A 17,010-nucleotide genomic window follows, 5' to 3' on the forward strand; every position below is an offset into this window, starting at 1 on the left:
TGATGCAGTGAGCTGTTCATCTGTTTTGTGCAGCAGCTCCGAGTTGAAAAAACAGTTGTCTCTCAAAGCGCAGTGACAACAGCACACCTGCACTGATCTTTATTAAGACATTTTTACATTTTTTTTCCTTTAAAACTGTGTGCCACTCTGTAAGTGCCCTCGCTAAAAACAGCTAAAGACCCACAACACGTTAACAAATACTCATGCTCTTTTTCCACCAAAATTCTCTTTCTAAGGACAACATGATGAAAAAAAAAACTGAGATAAAACTTTCTTACTTGTCAATCTGGTCATCTTTTCTGCATAATACATGTTATCCATTCTTCCTGCTCAGACAGCAAACCAAGGGCAAATCCAGATGGAAAGGGGGCGTGGGGGGCGCAGCCCTCCACAACACCCCTAGATTAAGATATTTTTTCATACTGCTACTACTACTACTACTACTGATAATAATTTCAACAACTAAGATGTTTAGAAAGAATTTAAATGTTAGAAAAATGGTTAAAAAAATGTTAGAAAGAATTTAACCCATTTATGCCCAGATTTTTTTTTTTTTTAATAAGTTGAAAAAGTTGCATTAGGACCTTTGAGATTTGTTTATTGTGAGTAGAAAATGACAGTGATACACTTCGGCAACAATTGTTGCCTGAGGGGCAAAACAGGTTAATAGTTACATTTATAAACAATGTAGGTTACAAATTGTAAGTTTTACCATTACAGTGCTGTCAACAGTTAAATATGAGGTCAAGAAAAAAGTCTGTCTTTATTTTTTACAAAACAAGTATTTGTGTTCATTTAAGTCAAGAAAGACTGACTTTATTTCATGTTTTACATAAAACTCTATTTTCAGAAAATAGCATTTAAGTTCAACTTAAAATGTCAGGACATACATTTTTTATGTTAGTGTTTAAAATACACTTCCAGTAAAGTGAGTACTGGCAAAATGTGTTATCATTTTCATGTTGAGGTGGCAGAGGGGTGTTGTCAGCAGCTGGTGAATGTAACTAATAAAATAACTACAAACCTAACTTAGTTACTTTTAAAACTGAGCAATCAGTAAAGGAACTAGTTACTTTTTCAAGGTGTAATCAGTAAGTGGATATCTTTTTCATAGTAACTGTGGCAACATTGGCCAGGATCAAGACAAAGACCCGGGTTTTTCTGGTCTCGGCCATCAGAACAGTTTCCGTATGCAATAGGAGTGTTAGCATTTGAGGTTAAGAGCTCATGGAGTCACGAGGTCACTGGACAGATGTGTTTCACAATGTTTACATCTTTGCAGTCTTCAGGGACCTGGCGCTTTCTGTCTTACAATATGTTTGCGAGACAAACCAGTGAGCTAAAGTGTACCACGTCTCTTCAGGGGATCCCTTTCGTGCTGCTGGCGGCTTTGTTTCAAATGAACGGTTACTTAGAGAGCCTTGGATGACAAGTATTACTTAGTGTGATCTCTGTGTGTTATCAAAGTGTGCATGTGCCTCACTGTTCAGTGTCCCAGCATCTGGAGAAGTCCAAGGGGATGTCCATGCTCCACTTGGCTGCAGCAGGTGGATGATTACTTTCAAAAAGTGAGGAGGGGTTGGTTGTCTGCCTGAGTGGTTCCCATTCAGGACCAAAGGCAGTTCTGTGGTGTGGTGGCTGCAGTGACATGTGACACCAGCACATGCTCCCAGACTGGACCTGACTTCACTGCCACTAAGGACATGTGATTCTTTGGCTGCTTCTGTTTTCCTTCAGGGATGCCACAGTGGATCCAGCATAGATCCCCGTGATGTGTTTTCAAAAGCTTCATGCTAGATACCCTTCTTGGTGCAACTACAGATTTTCAAGGAGATGAGAACACAAGTGTGTGGTCATCTGCTTTGATCATTCTGTTTGTATGGAGTCCAATGGGACACTAAACGAGACCAAGACATGCCTTGGAAAATAAAATGCAGATCACAGTCCCAGAGACGTATCAGCTGGTGGTGACTGGACACAACTGGAGCTCCAGGAGTGTGGACTGAGATCAAAGTCAATAAATGTGCCATGATCACACTAATTTATAGTGAACAACTGTACAAACCTTTAAACAGGAGGCTGTTACTTCTGGTGTTTCGTCATATCCTCCAAAAGTGTTGGGAAGACCTATCAGAACAACATAACATGCAATGAATTTATTCTGTTATTTATTTCAATTTAACTAACTTAAAATGCAGGTGAAACACTGGCTTGACCCATATCATAGTGTATCGATCAATTCAGTCTATTAAGAATAAATTATGAATAAACACATTTCATCCATTTGACTCAGTCTGTTAAAGAAAATCCCATAAATTAATCTGCACCACCTGAAGGTCAACACACACTCAGTGCAAGTATTTGCCCAGTTGAAGCAGAGGAAGTTTTACAGAACTGTATACTTGTATGTATTCCAGGGTTAATTGAGTTAGTTGGGTTTATCGGGGTTAATTACAACCTTTTTAAGGTCGATGGGTGGAGCTTCCACAAGCAAGCAGCTCTGGGTTTCACAGTAGATGCAAAAAAAAAGTGTGCAGCTGTAACTGTTTTCATTCCACCTTCAACTTCCTGCATGAAGTTTTCATTCTTTACTGAAAACCTTTATATCCCTGATCTATTTTCTGTGTGGAAAATGCAGGCTGACAGTTTTTCAAGGTCAGTGCAGCTGTTTTCCTTGTTATCACATGATGTGACATCATACCAGTACATCTCGGCAAAGCAACAGTGAAAGAACAACACGCCGACACTGAACAGAAGAACGGATCATGTCTGAGGAATACGACGGTGATGGACTGGAACAGCTTCTAAAACTGAACTACTGGTAATTATCGAGTCCCATCCCTGTTCAGGTCAGTGCAATGCTGAAATATGAAGCCATTTAGTGATATTTACCTGCATTCGGGTAGCAGAGAACGAACGCTGTGGTGCAATTCCCCAAAGCTTCAATGAAAGGCCTCATCTCTGTGGCCCCGAGAGCACAGTTCAAGCCAATGCTGCAACACAGAGGCCAACAACAACCATTAAATCATCAGTCAGACACAGAGACCAACAACATCCATTAAATCATCAGTCAGACACAGAGACCAACAAAAGTCCATTAAATCATCAGTCAGACACAGAGACCAACAAAAGTCCATTAAATCATCAGTCAGACACAGAGGCCAACAACAACCATTAAATCATCAGTCAGACACAGAGACCAACAACATCCATTAAATCATCAGTCAGACACAGAGACCAACAACATCCATTAAATCATCAGTCAGACACAGAGACCAACAACATCCATTAAATCATCAGTCAGACACAGAGACGAACAACATCCATTAAATCATCAGTCAGACACAGAGACGAACAACATCCATTAAATCATCAGTCTGACACAGAGACCAACAAAAGTCCATTAAATCATCAGTCAGACACAGAGGCCAACAACAACCATTAAATCATCAGTCAGACACAGAGACCAACAACATCCATTAAATCATCAGTCAGACACAGAGACCAACAACAGTCCATTAAATCATCAGTCAGACACAGAGACCAACAACAGTCCATTAAATCATCAGTCAGACACAGAGACCAACAACAGTCCATTAAATCATCAGTCAGACACAGAGACCAACAACAGTCCATTAAATCATCAGTCAGACACAGAGACCAACAACAGTCCATTAAATCATCAGTCAGACACAGAGACCAACAACATCCATTAAATCATCAGTCAGACACAGAGACCAACAACAGTCCATTAAATCATCAGTCAGACACAGAGACCAACAACAGTCCATTAAATCATCAGTCAGACACAGAGGCCAACAACAACCATTAAATCATCAGTCAGACACAGAGACCAACAACATCCATTAAATCATCAGTCAGACACAGAGACCAACAACATCCATTAAATCATCAGTCTGACACAGAGACCAACAACATCCATTAAATCATCAGTCAGACACAGAGACCAACAACAGTCCATTAAATCATCAGTCAGACACAGAGACCAACAACAGTCCATTAAATCATCAGTCAGACACAGAGACCAACAACAGTCCATTAAATCATCAGTCAGACACAGAGACCAACAACAGTCCATTAAATCATCAGTCAGACACAGAGACGAACAACATCCATTAAATCATCAGTCAGACACAGAGACGAACAACATCCATTAAATCATCAGTCAGACACAGAGACCAACAACAGTCCATTAAATCATCAGTCAGACACAGAGACAAACAACATCCATTAAATCATCAGTCAGACACAGAGACGAACAACATCCATTAAATCATCAGTCAGACACAGAGACGAACAACATCCATTAAATCATCAGTCAGACACAGAGACGAACAACATCCATTAAATCATCAGTCAGACACAGAGACCAACAAAGGTCCATTAAATCATCAGTCAGACACAGAGACCAACAAAGGTCCATTAAATCATCAGTCAGACACAGAGACCAACAAAGGTCCATTAAATCATCAGTCAGACACAGAGACCAACAACATCCATTAAATCATCAGTCAGACACAGAGGCCAACAAAAGTCCATTAAATCATCAGTCAGACACAGAGGCCAACAAAAGTCCATTAAATCATCAGTCAGACACAGAGGCCAACAAAAGTCCATTAAATCATCAGTCAGACACAGAGGCCAACAAAAGTCCATTAAATCATCAGTCAGACACAGAGGCCAACAACATCCATTAAATCATCAGTCAGACACAGAGACCAACAACATCCATTAAATCATCAGTCTGACACAGAGGCCAACAAAAGTCCATTAAATCATCAGTCAGACACAGAGACCAACAACATCCATTAAATCATCAGTCAGACACAGAGACCAACAACATCCATTAAATCATCAGTCAGACACAGAGGCCAACAACATCCATTAAATCATCAGTCAGACACAGAGACCAACAACATCCATTAAATCATCAGTCAGACACAGAGACCAACAACATCCATTAAATCATCAGTCAGACACAGAGACCAACAACATCCATTAAATCATCAGTCAGACACAGAGACCAACAACAGTCCATTAAATCATCAGTCAGACACAGAGACGAACAACATCCATTAAATCATCAGTCAGACACAGAGGCCAACAACAACCATTAAATCATCAGTCAGACACAGAGACCAACAACAGTCCATTAAATCATCAGTCAGACACAGAGACCAACAACAGTCCATTAAATCATCAGTCAGACACAGAGACCAACAACAGTCCATTAAATCATCAGTCAGACACAGAGACGAACAACATCCATTAAATCATCAGTCAGACACAGAGACGAACAACATCCATTAAATCATCAGTCAGACACAGAGACCAACAACAGTCCATTAAATCATCAGTCAGACACAGAGACAAACAACATCCATTAAATCATCAGTCAGACACAGAGACGAACAACATCCATTAAATCATCAGTCAGACACAGAGACGAACAACATCCATTAAATCATCAGTCAGACACAGAGACGAACAACATCCATTAAATCATCAGTCAGACACAGAGACCAACAAAAGTCCATTAAATCATCAGTCAGACACAGAGACCAACAAAGGTCCATTAAATCATCAGTCAGACACAGAGACCAACAAAGGTCCATTAAATCATCAGTCAGACACAGAGACCAACAACATCCATTAAATCATCAGTCAGACACAGAGGCCAACAACATCCATTAAATCATCAGTCAGACACAGAGGCCAACAAAAGTCCATTAAATCATCAGTCAGACACAGAGGCCAAAAAAGTCCATTAAATCTCAGTCCGACACAGAGGCCAACAAAAGTCCATTAAATCATCAGTCAGACACAGAGGCCAACAAAAGTCCATTAAATCATCAGTCAGACACAGAGGCCAACAAAAGTCCATTAAATCATCAGTCAGACACAGAGACCAACAAAAGTCCATTAAATCATCAGTCAGACACAGAGACCAACAACAGTCCATTAAATCATCAGTCAGACACAGAGACCAACAACAGTCCATTAAATCATCAGTCAGACACAGAGACCAACAACAGTCCATTAAATCATCAGTCAGACACAGAGACCAACAACAGTCCATTAAATCATCAGTCAGACACAGAGACCAACAACAGTCCATTAAATCATCAGTCAGACACAGAGACGAACAACATCCATTAAATCATCAGTCAGACACAGAGACCAACAACAGTCCATTAAATCATCAGTCAGACACAGAGACCAACAAAGGTCCATTAATCATCAGTCAGACACAGAGACCAACAAAGGTCCATTAAATCATCAGTCAGACACAGAGACCAACAAAAGTCCATTAAATCATCAGTCAGACACAGAGGCCAACAAAAGTCCATTAAATCATCAGTCAGACACAGAGACGAACAACAGTCCATTAAATCATCAGTCAGACACAGAGACGAACAACAGTCCATTAAATCATCAGTCAGACACAGAGACCAACAACAGTCCATTAAATCATCAGTCAGACACAGAGACCAACAACATCCATTAAATCATCAGGCGACACAGAGACGAACAACATCCATTAAATCATCAGTCAGACACAGAGACGAACAACATCCATTAAATCATCAGTCAGACACAGAGACGAACAACATCCATTAAATCATCAGTCAGACACAGAGACGAACAACATCCATTAAATCATCAGTCAGACACAGAGACGAACAACATCCATTAAATCATCAGTCAGACACAGAGACCAACAAAAGTCCATTAAATCATCAGTCAGACACAGAGACCAACAAAGGTCCATTAAATCATCAGTCAGACACAGAGGCCAACAAAAGTCCATTAAATCATCAGTCAGACACAGAGGCCAACAAAAGTCCATTAAATCATCAGTCAGACACAGAGGCCAACAAAAGTCCATTAAATCATCAGTCAGACACAGAGGCCAACAAAAGTCCATTAAATCATCAGTCAGACACAGAGGCCAACAAAAGTCCATTAAATCATCAGTCAGACACAGAGACCAACAAAAGTCCATTAAATCATCAGTCAGACACAGAGACCAACAAAAGTCCATTAAATCATCAGTCAGACACAGAGGCCAACAACAACCATTAAATCATCAGTCAGACACAGAGACCAACAACATCCATTAAATCATCAGTCAGACACAGAGACCAACAACATCCATTAAATCATCAGTCAGACACAGAGACCAACAACATCCATTAAATCATCAGTCAGACACAGAGACGAACAACAACCATTAAATCATCAGTCTGACACAGAGACCAACAAAAGTCCATTAAATCATCAGTCAGACACAGAGGCCAACAACAACCATTAAATCATCAGTCAGACACAGAGACCAACAACATCCATTAAATCATCAGTCAGACACAGAGACCAACAACATCCATTAAATCATCAGTCAGACACAGAGACCAACAACATCCATTAAATCATCAGTCAGACACAGAGACCAACAACATCCATTAAATCATCAGTCAGACACAGAGACCAACAACAGTCCATTAAATCATCAGTCAGACACAGAGATGAACAACATCCATTAAATCATCAGTCAGACACAGAGGCCAACAACAACCATTAAATCATCAGTCAGACACAGAGACCAACAACAGTCCATTAAATCATCAGTCAGACACAGAGACCAACAACAGTCCATTAAATCATCAGTCAGACACAGAGACCAACAACAGTCCATTAAATCATCAGTCAGACACAGAGACGAACAACAGTCCATTAAATCATCAGTCAGACACAGAGACGAACAACATCCATTAAATCATCAGTCAGACACAGAGACGAACAACATCCATTAAATCATCAGTCAGACACAGAGACCAACAACAGTCCATTAAATCATCAGTCAGACACAGAGACAAACAACATCCATTAAATCATCAGTCAGACACAGAGACGAACAACATCCATTAAATCATCAGTCAGACACAGAGACGAACAACATCCATTAAATCATCAGTCAGACACAGAGACCAACAAAAGTCCATTAAATCATCAGTCAGACACAGAGACCAACAAAGGTCCATTAAAATCATCAGTCAGACACAGAGACCAACAAAGGTCCATTAAATCATCAGTCAGACACAGAGACCAACAACATCCATTAAATCATCAGTCAGACACAGAGGCCAACAAAAGTCCATTAAATCATCAGTCAGACACAGAGGCCAACAAAAGTCCATTAAATCATCAGTCAGACACAGAGGCCAACAAAAGTCCATTAAATAATCAGTCAGACACAGAGACCAACAACAGTCCATTAAATCATCAGTCAGACACAGAGACCAACAACAGTCCATTAAATCATCAGTCAGACACAGAGACCAACAACAGTCCATTAAATCATCAGTCAGACACAGAGACCAACAACAGTCCATTAAATCATCAGTCAGACACAGAGACCAACAACAGTCCATTAAATCATCAGTCAGACACAGAGACCAACAACATCCATTAAATCATCAGTCAGACACAGAGACCAACAAAAGTCCATTAAATCATCAGTCAGACACAGAGACCAACAAAAGTCCATTAAATCATCAGTCAGACACAGAGACCAACAAAGGTCCATTAAATCATCAGTCAGACACAGAGACCAACAAAGGTCCATTAAATCATCAGTCAGACACAGAGACCAACAAAAGTCCATTAAATCATCAGTCAGACACAGAGGCCAACAAAAGTCCATTAAATCATCAGTCAGACACAGAGACGAACAACAGTCCATTAAATCATCAGTCAGACACAGAGACCAACAACAGTCCATTAAATCATCAGTCAGACACAGAGACCAACAACAGTCCATTAAATCATCAGTCAGACACAGAGACGAACAACATCCATTAAATCATCAGTCAGACACAGAGACGAACAACATCCATTAAATCATCAGTCAGACACAGAGACGAACAACATCCATTAAATCATCAGTCAGACACAGAGACCAACAAAAGTCCATTAAATCATCAGTCAGACACAGAGACCAACAAAGGTCCATTAAATCATCAGTCAGACACAGAGACCAACAACATCCATTAAATCATCAGTCAGACACAGAGGCCAACAAAAGTCCATTAAATCATCAGTCAGACACAGAGACCAACAAAAGTCCATTAAATCATCAGTCAGACACAGAGACCAACAAAAGTCCATTAAATCATCAGTCAGACACAGAGGCCAACAAAAGTCCATTAAATCATCAGTCAGACACAGAGGCCAACAAAAGTCCATTAAATCATCAGTCAGACACAGAGGCCAACAAAAGTCCATTAAATCATCAGTCAGACACAGAGACCAACAAAAGTCCATTAAATCATCAGTCAGACACAGAGGCCAACAAAAGTCCATTAAATCATCAGTCAGACACAGAGACCAACAACAACCATTAAATCATCAGTCAGACACAGAGGCCAACAAAAGTCCATTAAATCAGTCAGACACAGAGACCAACAACAACCATTAAATCATCAGTCAGACACAGAGACCAACAACAACCATTAAATCATCAGTCAGACACAGAGACCAACAACAACCATTAAATCATCAGTCAGACACAGAGACCAACAAAAGTCCATTAAATCATCAGTCAGACACAGAGACCAACAAAAGTCCATTAAATCATCAGTCAGACACAGAGACCAACAAAAGTCCATTAAATCATCAGTCAGACACAGAGACCAACAAAAACCGTTAACCTTCGCAGCCCGGGCAAAATTATAATCTTTTTTACACATTTTACAAACTTCATGTCTTGACAGTAGCAAGGCTCCCATTTTGACTTAAATGGAATTAGTCGGTAATTCATGCAGATACAGTTTGTCCACAGTAGGTTCTGTGATAAATCATAAGTGCACAACTTAATCATCGGTCTTATCACAGCCTGTTTAGCGACTTTAATCAGCAGAAAGGTTAGTCACAACTGACATCTTTAAATGGCTTTGACGGAGGTTGAAGAATAAATTGATAAACATAAACAAGAATAAATAAATAAACAATGTAGTGGCCCAATTGCAGTGTAATTTTTTTCAGGTAGCAGCATAACGGTCATTATAATGCTCGCGAGAACCCTTTGCTTTGATAAAGGTTGATGAATCAAATAAAAAAACATTGCGAGATGGCCCCACAGTATAACAGCGCTATGATGAGACTATAACTGTCTTGCGCCGTTATTCTATTGTCTGGGGAAAATCCTGCAGTCTTAAAAATACACAAGGACACCACAGGGTGGTGGCGAAGTGGTTAACTGTGTTCGTTTCCAATGCGGAAGGCTCACAGTTCAAACCACACCTGCCAATCTCTTGATGTGAATTTGCGTCAGGAAGTGCATCCGGCCTAAAACTTGTGCCAAGTCAATGTGTAGATCCACCTCGGAGCTGCTTACTTCCACAAGGAGACCACAGATGACTTAGTTCTTGGGCCAAAACATGAGATCAGAATACTCCCAATTACAACCACAATTCCAATGAAGTTGGTTAGTTGTGTGAAATGTAAATAAAAACAGAATACAATGATTTGCAAATCCTCTTCATCCTATATTCAATTGAATACACCACAAAGACAAGATATTTAATGTTCAAACTGATAAACTTTATTGTTTTTGTTCAAATATTTGCTCATTTTGAAATGGATGCCTGCAACACGTTTAAAAAAAAAAGCTGGGACAGTGGTATGTTTACCGCTGTGTTACATCACCTTTCCTTCTAACAACACTCAATAAGTGTTTGGGAACTGAGGACACTAATTATGTGTGTCATGTCATGATTGGGTATAAAAGGAGCATCCCCAAAAGCTCTTCAAATTGTTTTTGGAAATCATGGATGTCGTGTCCTCCAGACAAAAGAGGAAAAAGACCATCCAGATTGTTACCAGTGCAAAGTTCAAAAGCCAGCATCTGTGATGGTATGGGGGGGTGTTAGTGCCCATGACATGGACAACTTACACATATGTGATGGCACCATCAATGTTGAAAGGTACAACCCCTGGCAATAATTATGGAATCACCGGCCTCGGAGGATGTTCATTCAGTTGTTTAATTTTGTAGAAAAAAAAGCAGATCACAGACATGACACAAAACTAAAGTCATTTCAAATGGCAACTTTCTGGCTTTAAGAAACACTATAAGAAATCAGGGAAAAAGAATTGTGGCAGTCAGTAACGGTTACTTTTTTAGACCAAGCAGAGGGAAAAAAAATATGGACTCACTCAATTCTGAGGAATAAATTATGGAATCACCCTGTAAATTTTCATCCCCAAAACTAACACCTGCATCAAATCAGATCTGCTCGTTAGTCTGCATCTAAAAAGGAGTGATCACACCTTGGAGAGCTGTTGCACCAAGTGGACTGACATGAATCATGGCTCCAACACGAGAGATGTCAATTGAAACAAAGGAGAGGATTATCAAACTCTTAAAAGAGGGTAAATCATCACGCAATGTTGATATGGGGCTGCATGTCAGGTAAAGGCACTGGGGAGATGGCTGTCATTACATCATCAATAAATGCACAAGTTTACGTTGATATTTTGGACACTTTTCTTATCCCATCAATTGAAAGGATGTTTGGGGATGATGAAATCATTTTTCAAGATGATAATGCATCTTGCCATAGAAAAACACATAGGGTCAATGTCATGGCCTGCAAATAGTCCGGATCTTAATCCAATTGAAAATCTTTGGTGGAAGTTGAAGAAAATGGTCCATGACAAGGCTCCAACCTGCAAAGCTGATCTGGCAACAGCAATCAGAGAAAGTTGGAGCCAGATTGATGAAGAGTACTGTTTGTCACTCATTAAGTCCATGCCTCAGAGACTGCAAGCTGTTATAAAAGCCAGAGGTGGTGCAACAAAATACTAGTGATGTGTTGGAGCATTCTTTTGTTTTTCATGATTCCATAATTTTTTCCTCAGAATTGAGTGATTCCATATTTTTTTCCCTCTGCTTGGTCTAAAAAAGTAACCGTTACTGACTGCCACAATTTTTTTTCCTGATTTCTTATAGTGTTTCTTAAAGCCAGAAAGTTGCCATTTGAAATGACTTTAGTTTTGTGTCATGTCTGTGATCTGCTTTTTTTCTACAAAATTAAACAACTGAATGAACATCCTCCGAGGCCGGTGATTCCATAATTTTTGCCAGGGGTTGTACATCCAGGTTTTGGAGCAACACATGCTGCCATCCAAGCAATATCTTTTTCAGGGATGTCCCTGCTTATTTCAGCAAGACAATGCCAAGCCACATTCTGCACGTGTTACAACAGCGTGGCTTCATAATAAAAGCGTGCAGGTACTAGACTGGCCTGCCTGCAGTCCAGACCTGTCGCCCATTGAAAATGTGTGGCGCATTATGAAGCACAAAATACGACAATGGAGACCCCGGACTGTTGAACAACTGAAGTCGTACATCAAGCAAGAATGGGAAAGAATTCCACCTACAAAGCTTCAACAATTAGTGTCCTCAAATGCTTGAGTGTTGTTAGAAGGAAAGGTGATGTAACACAGTGGTAAACATACAACTGTCCCAGCTTTTTTGAAACGTGTTGTAGGCATCCATTTCAAAATGAGCAAATATTTGCACAAAAACAATCAAGTTTATCACTTTGATCATTAAATATCTTGTCTTTGTGGTGTATTCAATTGAATATAGGTTGAAGAGGATTTGCAAATCACTGTATTCTGTTTTTATTTACATTTTACACAATGTCCCAACTTCACTGGAATTGGGGTTGTATTAACATTATTAACATCACGCTCAGCTACAAGGCAGAGAACTAAATCGAAGTCCCATTGATGCTGCCATATTTCAAAAGCTCGTTGTCATGGGAATCTATGTACCGGCGCAGTTGTTGGAACTCACCAGAGCGGTTTGGCGTGGGACACGCTCACCATGAAGGCTTCTCCTGTCTGGCCAGACAATGTCCGACCACTCCGGTCGACGATGGTCCCTGAGATCTAGATCATGAGTGGGAGAGAGGTTAAGATCAACATTTGAACTCTTTCAAACTACTGCAGTGCATTTTTAGGTCTAATTATGTTCATATTGTCAGAGAAGAGCAGTGTAGTGTCCTGCCACAAACTGCTGCTTTCATTATCTAACGGTCACATCAGCTACAAATGACGGCGATGCGCCTTTGGCTTTGTCGTGATGGGCGTTTTCACTGAAATGTCATAAAATGGACTCTGACTGGCCACTCTGACTGAAAATGAATAAGTCATCGTTTTGCATCTGTTGCTTGTTTTTTGTTGGTTTTTTTGGGGGTTTTTTACTCGTAGTTCACCACGTAACAAGGCTACGAGCCACTCAAGGTTACAGGTTACAAAAGGCATGACTGATGTGGCTGTTAGTTATGATGATGACAACAATAACGGTGATCCTGAGATTGAGAAGATGATGACGATAAGGATGATGAAGATGCTAATGATGAAGATTGTGAAATGTGCATCACTTGTGAAAGATGTTTACTGGCACTGCACATGAAAAGGCCAAGGTTGTAGGGAATAGGGAAGCAGTCATTTGGTAATATGTTCCATAAAGAGGCAGTTCGAGGAAAGAAACTGTCGGCGTGAAACGTACGTCTGGAATTTGAAATATAGCGGTACAGTAAAACTTGCATATACTGGATTGAGTTGGAACAGTGAATTTTGTCCATTCTAATTGAAAGCCGCTCAGTGTATCAAATGGACAAAATCCGTTATATGTACGTCACAGATTAGTCACATCCAGGAGGCGCCGAACGATCGACAGGGAATCCCCAGCAGCAATTAGGCTTACGTAGTTCCTTGAATAAACGCCTGACCTTGAATTGGGACCTGCCTCATTTAATGACCGGTGTCGCAGATCAAAAGGTCCACCCTTAAAAATTGGTCCATCCTGCCTCCACTGCTCATGAGTCATTTTGGAGCTCAGCAGCTCATCTGAGACATAAATGGATTAATGTGATTATTAACCATCAGATGACAAAGTAAAATCTCTTAAAACATTCTACAGTTTTAAGCAGAAATGAGGCGATAATCAGTGACGATTTGAAATGACGGAGGCACGCTGAATGCAGCAGCTAGCAGCTACTGTAGCTGTGGCGCTCTTATCGCTTCCTCCGTCTTTTATGATGAAGTAATGCTGAATTTATGTGGAAATGATTGTTGTACAAAATCTTCAGATGTCCGTCACTGAGACAGATGATGACTGGAGTGCAGTTTGAAGCAGAAACTAGGTGATGACAAGGTGAACTGCAGCCGATGACACATGCTCAGTGAAGGCAGGGTGGACTGATTTTTAGGGGGTACCGGTCGGTCTGCGACAGCGGGTCAAAACTACATCTGAAAAAAATAAACGTCTGCCTCAAATAAGCGCTGGACATTATGTGCATTAAAATGATTGCATTTGGTCGAGTCACACTTCTTTCTAAGTCCGCTGCAGAGTGGCACCTTAAAATCCTAAAGCCTGATTTAAGCTTCTACAACTCACTCCTCAATGGATTTTGATGTTCAGACACGATGTACAACTGAATCAAACCCATTTATCTTCCCTGGACAGCTATCATCACAAAGCAAGTTATCCATAAGGTCAGAGACACAAATGTCAGCTCATCTTATTTTCACCAAACGTGAACTTCCAAAGTAAACAGCTGACACCTGGCCTCACATCTGCTGCAGCTTTTTTCACCATCTCGTGGGTAATGTAAGCATTTCAGGCCTTCTGTACATTTCCAACTTAGGACCCAAAATCCAGTAAAAAAAAAAAAGGCATTTATAAATGTCAGAAATGCATGACGGCCCAGTATCAATGTACAGTAATGTTCAGAATAATAGTAGTGCTATGTGACTAAAAAGATTAATCCAGGTTTTGAGTATATTTCTTATTGTTATATGGGAAACAAGGTACCAGTAGATTCAGTAGATTCTCACAAATCCAAGACCAAGCATTCATGATATGCACACTCTTAAGGCTATGAAATTGGGCTATTAGTAAAAAAGCAGAAAGGGGGTGTTCACAATAATAGTAGCATCTGCTGTTGACGCTACAAACTCAAAACTATTATGTTCAAACTGCTTTTTTTAGCAATCCTGTGAATCACTAAACTAGTATTTAGTTGTATAACCACAGTTTTTCATGATTTCTTCATAACTGCGAGGCATTAATTTTGTTGGTTTGGAAACAAGACTTTGCTGGTTTACTAGTGTGCTTGGGGTCATTGTCTTGTTGAAACACCCATTTCAAGGGCATGTCCTCTTCATCATAAGGCAACATGACCTCTTCAAGTATTTTGACATATCCAAACTGATCCATGATACCTGGTATGCGATATATAGGCGCAACACCATAGTAGGAGATACATGCCCATATCATGATGCTTGCACCACCATGCTTCACTGTCTTCACTGTGAACTGTGGCTTGAATTCAGAGTTTGGCGGTCGTCTCACAAACTGCGGCCCTTGGACCCAAAAAGAACAATTTTATTCTCATAAGTCCAGAAAATATTCCTCCATTTCTCTTTAGGCCAGTTGATGTGTTCTTTGGCAAATTGTAACCTCTTCTGCACGTCTTTTATTTAACAGAGGGACTTTGCGGGGGATTCTTGCAAATAAATTAGCTTCACACTGGCGTCTTCTAACTGTCACAGCACTTACAGGTAACTCCAGACTGTCTTTGATCATCCTGGAGCTGATCAATGGGTGAGCCTTTGCCATTGTGGTTATTCTTCTATCCATTTTAATGGTTGTTTTCCATTTTCTTCCACGCAGCTGTTTTTTTTTGCCCATTTTAAAGCACTGGAGATCATTGTAGATGAACAGCCTATAATTTTTTTACACCTGCGTATAAGTTTTCCCCTCTCCAATCAACTTTTTAATCAAACTACGCTGTTCTTCTGAACAATGTCTTGAACATCCCATTTTCCTCAGGCTTTCAAAGAGAAAAGCATGTTCAACAGGTGCTGGCTTCATCCTTAAATAGGGGACACCTGATTCAAACCTGTTTGTTCCACAAAATTGACGAACTCACTGACTGAATGCCACACTACTATTATCGTGAACACCCCCTTTTCTACTTTTTTTTTTTTTTTACTAATAGCCCAATTTCATAGCCTTAAGAGTGAGCATATCATGAATGCTTGGTCTTGTTGGATTTGTGAGAATCTACTGAATCTACTGGTAACTTGTTTCCCATGTAACAATAAGAAATATACTCAAACCTGGATTAATCTTTTTAGTCACATAGCACTAATATTATTCTGAATACTATTGTATAAAAGTTTAGATTTTTACAGTTCTTCAACTTAAGGACGTGGAAGGTTTTGCTGTACAGACAGATGGAAGGACAGCAATTTCTCTTGACAAGCACAACTTACACTTGCAAATTATGATTCTTATTATCATTTCATTTCCAGTTCTGTTTTTTATAATATGTTGCTGCTGTGTCTTGGCATTTTGTGACCTTGTGGCAGGTTGGTCAACATGAACCCCCTCCTAACCCTAACCCTCAGAAATATATAAAAAACCACAACCAGCACTGGGATCAGCACAGAGGCTGTGATGATGGACAGGTGAGTGTCCAACGTGTTAAATACTTTTCTTATGGATATAAGCGCACATCTGTGAATAATCCCACAGAGAGACACGGAGTGACACAGACATGAACGTGTGAGGCGGCAGTGAAGGTGTCAGACATACAAACACAGGTTTGGGCTGGTAGGCCGTTTCAAACAGCAGGTCGATGGCAAACAACGCCGCCTGGAAACGGAAACAAGAAGTGGTGAACACAAATGTAGCTTTACACACAAACCAGTCCACAGCACGGACTGAGCGCCTGTGCAGGGACGAGTGCAGCGGAACTCTACAAGACACATCATAAAATGACAAAATAGAAACTCTGGATTTCCACTGTTAATGGAAACGCCTTGGTTTTGTTGAAAATCTGCTGCACTGTGAAAGGATTTCAGGGATCTCAGAATTAAAACAAGCATTCTTCATCAGCCAGGAGA

General features: G+C 40.2%; 1 protein-coding gene across 3 annotated transcripts in view; it reads right to left on the reverse strand.

Annotated features, from left to right (window-relative positions):
- The window catches only part of mtr (5-methyltetrahydrofolate-homocysteine methyltransferase), a 148,564-nt gene that overhangs the window by 98,942 nt on the left and 32,612 nt on the right, over positions 1-17,010 (reverse strand). For all 3 annotated transcript variants that reach the window (XM_034194168.1, XM_034194169.1, XM_034194167.1), the window contains exons 7-10: positions 16,700-16,759; positions 12,887-12,981; positions 2,893-2,993; positions 2,066-2,127 (exon numbers count right to left, since the gene is read on the reverse strand). In XM_034194168.1, coding sequence (XP_034050059.1) covers positions 2,066-2,127; positions 2,893-2,993; positions 12,887-12,981; positions 16,700-16,759 — 318 coding nt within the window. The remainder of the gene's footprint in view (positions 1-2,065; positions 2,128-2,892; positions 2,994-12,886; positions 12,982-16,699; positions 16,760-17,010) is intronic.

The sequence above is a fragment of the Thalassophryne amazonica genome, chromosome 18 (assembly GCF_902500255.1).
Source record: "Thalassophryne amazonica chromosome 18, fThaAma1.1, whole genome shotgun sequence".
Classification (NCBI taxonomy): Eukaryota; Metazoa; Chordata; class Actinopteri; order Batrachoidiformes; family Batrachoididae; genus Thalassophryne; species Thalassophryne amazonica.